This window comes from Panthera leo, chromosome B1, assembly GCF_018350215.1.
Source record: "Panthera leo isolate Ple1 chromosome B1, P.leo_Ple1_pat1.1, whole genome shotgun sequence".
Taxonomy (NCBI): domain Eukaryota; kingdom Metazoa; phylum Chordata; class Mammalia; order Carnivora; family Felidae; genus Panthera; species Panthera leo.
The window spans coordinates 91,221,603-91,229,843 of NC_056682.1; the positions used below are offsets into that span (position 1 = coordinate 91,221,603).

At 34.7% G+C, this 8,241-nt stretch overlaps 1 protein-coding gene across 1 annotated transcript; it reads left to right on the plus strand.

The window, feature by feature from the left end:
* Positions 1–288: 288 nt before the first annotated feature.
* On the plus strand, positions 289–1,583 carry PABPC4L (poly(A) binding protein cytoplasmic 4 like). Its single transcript, XM_042933924.1, has one exon. The coding sequence runs from the start codon at positions 289–291 to the stop codon at positions 1,399–1,401; it is 1,113 nt and encodes a 370-aa protein (XP_042789858.1). The 3' UTR covers positions 1,402–1,583.
* The last annotated feature ends 6,658 nt before the right edge of the window (positions 1,584–8,241 follow it).

The window sequence follows — 8,241 nt, forward strand, 5'->3', positions numbered from 1 at the left end:
TCTATCAGCCTTTCTTGGAGAGCTCAGAATTCTGTTGCCATCTTCCAAATAGAGCCGAATTGGTTGCGGGGCTGGGCTGGGCCGGGGTGGGGGGTGGGAGTGCTTTTTGATGAGGCTGTTGCTCTTAACCTGGTGGAACTGTACCTGAACACCATCTCACAGCCTCCAAGCGGTGATCCTGGGGCCACCACGCACGAGCCAGGCCCAAACCGTGTCCTGGTGACCCCTCCTGCAGGAATCGCACTGAGAGCTCCTAGGGACAGGCTCGCGGTGGGGAGGAGCAAGGAGATGAATGTGGCAGCGAAGTACCGCCAGGCGTCGCTGTACGTGGGTGACCTCCACGCAGATGTCACCGAGGACTTGCTGTTCAAAAAGTTCAGCACCGTGGGGCCTGTGCTGTCCATCCGCATCTGCAGGGACCTGGTCACCCGCCGCTCTCTGGGCTATGCCTACGTGAACTTCCTGAAGCTGGCCGATGCCCAGAGGGCCCTGGACACGATGAACTTTGACACGATAAAGGGCAAACCCATCCGCCTCATGTGGTCTCAGCGCGATGCCTACTTAAGGAAGTCGGGCATCGGAAACGTGTTCATCAAGAATCTGGACAGATCCATTGATAACAAAACCCTCTATGAACATTTTTCAGCCTTTGGGAAGATCCTTTCCTCCAAGGTGATGAGTGATGACCAAGGATCTAGGGGCTATGCCTTTGTGCACTTTCAGAACCAGATCGCAGCCGACAGGGCCATCGAGGAGATGAATGGGGCTCTGCTTAAGGACTGCAGGCTGTTTGTCGGCAGATTCAAAAACCGTAAAGATCGGGAAGCCGAGCTCCGCAACAAGGCCAATGAATTCACCAATGTTTACATCAAAAACTTTGGAGATGACATGGATGATGAGAGACTGAAGGAAGTTTTCAGTAAATATGGTAAAACCCTGAGTGTGAAGGTGATGACAGATTCCAGTGGGAAATCCAAAGGCTTTGGCTTTGTGAGTTTTGATAGCCATGAGGCTGCCAAAAAGGCCGTTGAAGAAATGAATGGAAAGGATATAAACGGACAGCTGCTTTTTGTAGGCCGGGCGCAAAAGAAATCCGAGCGACAGGCCGAGTTAAAGCAAGTGTTTGAGCAGCTGAAACAGGAAAGATTTCGGAGGTGCCAAGGCATGAAGCTCTATATTAAGAATCTCGATGACACCATTGATGATGAGAAACTGTGGAGGGAATTTTCTTCATTTGGATCAATTAGCAGAGTCAAGATAATGCGGGAAGAAGGGCGAAGCAAAGGGTTTGGCTTGATCTGCTTCTCCTCTCCTGAGGAGGCCACTAAAGCAATGGCTGAGATGAATGGCCGTATCTTGGGCTCCAAGCCACTCTACATTGCCCTGGCCCAGAAGCCCTAGGAGAGAAACACTTAACACGGCAGCCCGTGTTTGCAGCAGCCTTGGGAATGACAGTGATCTCTGCCTGAATTAGCCTCAGAAACATTTCAAATCCCAGCTGATGGTCCCTTAATTTAGTAAACTTTGTGGTAAAAGGTTTTGTATATGAAGCTATTTTTTCTTTGGTGGAAAAATAAATGAATCTCGGCAGCTTGATTCATTTCACAGGGGCACATCTTCTAATTACAATATTGTATATTATTCTGATTTTGATTTAGTATTCATAGCAATAAGAATAATTAGATATATTTTTATTACATTTTGAACCATCTGCAGTGAGGTAATTATTTGAGTTCATATCATATTTTCTTTCTTATTTTAATAATATTGCTAGCTTTAATTTCTTCTGTGAAAATATCCTAAAAATAGTTCTTATACCTAAGAATCACAAAGTGATTTATTTTTACAAACAGAAATTTTCTAATTTCTCATTTCAACTTTTTAAAAGAAACCAAAGGTTTAAGAATTGCTAGTGTAAATTCAGTATGTAATTTCATTCTGAATTAATGTTTAACATACTAGGAAGTAGTTCAGTTTCTTTTCAATTTATATACAGATATGATTGTTTTTCTGATGGCTGAAATTAATGATGGAGTTTTTTAATGTTGCCTACAAATCTGATTGATAGGATATTTTGCTGTTCTTTCCATTGGTAGGCTATAATTCAGGGACTTGTTGATTATCAAAATTGGGACTTGAGTGGTAAAACTTTAACTTCAACATTCCTTATGTTATATACTTGTATCAATTAAGGTGACAAAAAGTAAGCTTTATCTTAATTCTCTTCCTGTTTGTACAGTTTAGGATTATGCCTTAACTTTTTGCCAGGCACCAATATTAATCAAAGTCCTATATAGAGAACATAGAAATTCTTCTTAACAAATGTTTCTCAATCTATATTTTATATTGATCGATGTAATGATATTATCTCAGGGTTCAGAAAGTATGTTTCTTTGTTTCTATTAACTCATGTCTCTTTTTATTAGACCGTGAGTGCTACTGAATTAACATTCAGTATTAGCCTTGATTTATCAGAAGCTCACTGATTTTCTAACAAATTGAGATTTCATCAATTTGCCTATTTTCTAGTAAAATTTTTATTTTGGTCCCATTTCCAGATCTCTCTTTCTCTCCTACCTTTGATCTATATTATTCAACTTTGTTTCATACTTTTTTAAAAAGGGTTTTATTATATTGATTTTTATCATGTGCTATTTGAAATCCACCTTGGAAACCGAGACAGGAGTTATTTATTTACATTTGAATAATTACTTTTAAAATTCTGTTTTACCAAAGGTGTCTGGAGAATAGGTTTGTTGTTCTTGTTGTTGCTGTTTTATTTTATTTTATTTTTTTATCTGCTTAGTGGTTTCCTGTAACCATATATTCAAATCTTCCATTTCTTATATTATCGATACAAAAGATATATTAAAATATTTTCTTTGGCAATACTTTAGCTATGAGAGAATGAGAAAATCTGTTTCTGTTTATTTTCATATAACTATATGTTTATTCTGGCACATTTTCTAAATTAAAAGTCTCTTTTAATGAAAAAATTATGGAAAACAAAAAAATTTACAGCAACATATGATACCATTATGCAGACAAATCTTCTGTTAAAATTTGTTGCATTATCTTCCCAAATTTTATACAATACACATAGATACTTTTACAAAAAAAGAATATTATAACTTTTATAAATTATTTTCTTTATTTTACAGTATGCCATAGTCAACTTGCATATCCACAAATAATTATCTGCATTATAATTTTAATGAGTTTTGTTCCTTCAATGTTTGTACCATAATATAATGAATTTCCTCTTGAAACACATGTATCAAAATTGTTAGATTGTTTCCTATGCCCCCCCCCCCCCCTTTTTTTTCTGTCATAGACAGCTTGGAGATCAACATCCTTGCAAATTTACATATGGTGATATATCCAATTATTTTCTTACAAAAACCTGTAGTTCATTGGAATTAATGTTTAAAAGGTGAGCAATTTTTAAAATAACTTTGTTGAGTATTGCCCAGATGTTCTCCTGAAAATTTGTGCCATTTCTATTATCAGTGTGGAGGATTGTCCATTTCCATATTCTCCAAGAACAAGGGATTATGTTTAAGTTGTTATCTAATTCAACATGATGCATAAAGCAGAATATTTCATGGTTACTTTTTTTTTTATTATACAAAAGTTAAACAGCATTTCTTCTATCTGTTGGCCATATGCGTTTTCATATCTGTGAACTAATGTTTCATGATTTTAGTTTGTTTTTCTTTTGGGTTGTTTTTCATTTGTGTGGATTTATGACATTGCTTTACATACTAAGGACAAAATGTTAGACTGTTTTCGCCCGATATTTCCACTTTGTTTGTAGTTTTGAGGGTCATTCCAAAGTTAAATTTTTAACTCAGATTTTTTAGTCTTTTACTTAGATGGCTTTGATGTCATGATTCAAAACACTTTGGACCATTCAAATATACATGCAGACACACACACACACACACACACACACACACACACACATAATTAATTGGTATTATCTTCTGTTACTTTCAGAGTTTTATATTCTCAACGATTTCTAAGCACAACTTTTGTCTGTGGAGTATTTTATCAACAGCCTATAGTAAATCCTTTAAAATTGTCTTCCTTTTCAACCTTTATTAATATGTTTGGTAAATACCTACCTTCTGTAAGAATCTCTGTGACACTCATACCTACTGTAATTCACTGGGCCTGTGAATCACCGTGTGAAGTATTTACTTCAAAAGCACAGTGTTACTGAGAAGGAGACTAGGCAACAGGGCTGGGAAGTGTAGTGGGCGTGTCAAGCCTTGACATCTCTTTCTGGATAATCCAGTCTATCGAAGTGTTCAAATATTTGAACAATATTTCATCATGCTTGTAAATGGATTGTTGAGATAATATCAGGGAACGGAGTTCTCTGCTATGTGCACAAGGAATTAATAGGACATAAGATCAGATGTCTGGATGAATTGTAGCTGTAACTTCGTGACACTATATTCTACCATTTTAGGAGAATTTGCTTATTCTTAATATTTACTGTGAGAAATGACTAAGCTCACAAAAATACATAATCCCGTGGATTTTCCTGATTAATTTATTTAAATGTTTGCTTTCTCAATTGTGTGCGTGTGTGATAGTATCGAGTAATCCTAGTTGGCAGTGTAAGTTCATTCTTTGAAGACAATTTAATTATTATGCCCAAGTGTCTTGAGAAATAAGAATCTTTACTTTTCTGATAAGCATTCCAGTAAGAGCTAATTTCTATAGGTGCCTTGAGCAACTCTATTCTTGCCTCCCTCTCCACACACACATTGCCAACTTTGTTGCATGGATGCCTGCTTGCATGCACAGCCAATTCAATAAATGTGCCTTCTAACATTTATTTAAACATTTAAAATTATTTTGGGGCACCTGGGTGGCTCAGTTGGTTAAGCGTCCAACTTCAGGGCAGGTCATGGTCTTCACGGTTCGTGGATTCGAGCCCCACATCAGGCTCTGAGCTGATAGCTCGGAGCCTGGAGCCTACTTCAGTTTTCTGTGTCTTCCTCTCTCTGTGCCCCTCCCCTGCTCACGCTCTGCCTCTCTCTCTGTCTCTCTCTATCTCTCTCTGTCTCTGTCTCTGTCTCTCTCTCTCTCAAGAATAAATAAACATTAAAATAAATAAATAAAATTTTTAAGTTTTTAAATATTTTTAAATTTTTAAATGAAAATCTATAGTTAGTAAAAATAAACTTTAAAGTGGTTTAGAGTTGGTAAGTTCACGTTCATAATAGTTTTTATAAATCCATTGAGAAAAGGTCAAATGAGGTTTAATCTCTCATGGTAAAGACATGTCTAAATGATGTTTTATTTAAGTTTTAAGTATTTCTAATTTTCTAAAGATATGTTTCTCTTAGGAGTAAACTGAAAACAACTTCCATTTTTAATGAAGATACTCATACTTCATGTTTCAAAAGACCAACTCCACATGAATTAATACTTCTTATACAGTTTTTATAATTATGGGACCATGATTGAGAAGAACCACTAATATAGACCAAGTTTTCATGAGGAATAATGGACTATATTTAAAACACTTCTGCATTTAATTGCTAAAATAAAATTCAGCTAAAAATCCTCTATTGAGGATTTCTAATTAGATTACTTGTATGTAGAAAATATACCTCCTATAGTATAACTTTTTTGGTAGATAAAACAGTACATAAAAAAACTTTTTTTAAAAAAATCTGCATTTTAAAGAGTAGAACAAATTAAATATCCTCATGGTATCTTGAGCTGACAGAAAATTCCAACTCACACTAGAAAAGGAAATCTTACCTAACAAAATATTCAGAGTTAAAGTATCTTCAGGCATGGTATACTAAGACTTCTGTTACCACTTTGGAGTCTCTTGGCTTTTCCCCCATTCTATCTCAGCTCTACCATCAGGAAGTGTCAAGATGGCTGCAGGAATTCCTGTCCTACTGAGACACAACATTCAGAAGGTGGTGTCTTTCCTGGAAACCTTTTAACAACTTTCCTCCTCAGTTCTCATTGTCCATTACTGATGTAAAGATTAAACAAGATCTGCCACTAGAATTGAGGAAGTAATCAACTTTCCAAGTTCTGTCCAGAATACAGTTACAGTTAGGACAGGAAGATCCAAGATTAGAAATGGATGTAGGAGTATGTATCGACTAAATCCTCAATATTTTTTATTATTTATATTTAATTTTGAATTTCAGTACTTATTTGATTTTTTTCTTTTTTCTTTTAATTGTTTGATTACAAACAGTTCTTAAAATTCCATTTTGTCCTTACTAGTAATTTCAATGTGTGTCAAAAAGGTGATTTTTTTTCTACCTACCTCAAATTGTACAATCCTAAGGAACAGATTATGCAATCTATTGTGTATAAGATTAAATTATTTTTTGTTTGGTAATGGGACTTAGGTTTTTACATATCCTACTCTATTAGGTCTAAATTAAGCATCTGCTGAAGATATTAACTGAAAAAGTCAGATTCAATTTAGCCACCCACATGGGTTTTCACCAAAAATGATTGTCAACAGATTATAAATGGTCAAGAGTTTTTCAAAACAAATCTACATTTAATAGGTATTGGTTTCTTGATTTTTAATATAAGGTAGTCTAAGCCACATATGTTTTCATGCATGCTAATGTTTTAGAATCATACCACCAGAGGGAAAAGACTTAATGTACTGTGTATACAAGCATACCTCATTTTATTGTGCTTCGCAGATACTGTGTTTCTTTCAAGTTCAAGGTTTGTGACAACTGTTTATTGAGCAAGTTTATTGGCACCACTTTTCCAACAGGAGCTGCTCACTTCATATCGCTGTGTGATATTTTGATAATTGCGATATTTCAAACTTTTTCATTATTCTTATGTTTGTTATGGTGATCTGTGATCATTGTTTATCACTTGCTAAAAGCTCAGGTGGTGGTTAGCATTTTTTTAACAATAAAGTATTTTTAAATTACAGTATGTACATTGTATTTTACATTTGATGCTATTGCATGCTAAATAGACTATAAACTTTTATATGCACTGAGAAACCAAAAAAATCATTTGACTCACTTTGTTGGGACATTCATTTTATTACGGTGGTCAACAAACAAACCCACAATATCTCTAAGGTATTCCCATATCACCAACTTTATATATTCTATATAAGGAATTTTTAAGAAAGTTCCTACTGACAATATCATGAATAAATCTTGGGAAAAATCTAGAACATCATATGCTTATAAAATATAACTCCAATATATAAACCATCTTAACCACAAAGATAAATTAATAGGTGCTAGTTTGCTTTACTAAAATATTTGTTATTAGGTCATTTAGTACACTTAAATTATAGGAATTAACAAAATTGGACTTACCCACAGCTTTTCAATATATTTATTTCTATATACATGAATGTGGTATAATTTTCAGTCATTTTAACCCTGCAACCTATATTTTAAAAATATAGCTGTACTAAATTCTGAGTTACAATTACATTTAGATTTGAAAAAAAAAATACAGATGTACTAAATTGTGAGTTATAATTACAATTAGATTTAAATCTAAGGTCAGATTACTCTCCAGGTTTGCTCAGAGGAAATAATTATAGCTATATGTTGGTTTTGTCTCATGGTCATGTCTTAGTGTTCACAGAATGCTCTTAAGTATTTTTAAGTTCCCTAAATGAAACAATCCATCAAGCAAGAGAAGAAAAATTATTCTACTAGTGGGATTCTTTGCCATAGTAGAGAAAATGCTTAGCTTCTGAGAAATATTGGCAGTTTGTACAATGATATTGCATCAGATTTTGTTAAGCCATTTATATTTACATCACTTAGATATTAAAAATATACTCCGCTTGAAGTTCTGCTAAGTACCAATAGCACATTTGAGTTCCAAAGGCAATGCCACTGAAATAGTGGATATTATATACATATTTTTTATGTAGAGTGAATATTGCTCATGATTCATTGTGGTGTGTGTGTGTGTGTGTGTGTGCGTGTGTTTGAGTATTTAATTTGATATTTCCATTGGGATTTTCTTATCTCAGGAAACCATATCTGACAGTCTATAGTGAATCACAATTTTGATTTCCATTTCATCGTATCTTTGTACATGTGCCAGTGGCATGCCAATGCACCACAGTTTGACATACTGCCAATCCTATTTCCTTGAAATTAAAGTAAGCCTTTATAATAGTAATTCCAGCAAATCTTTGGTAATCAAAGAAGTGCCTCAATTGCAATGCAAGCCAAATATTAGAAT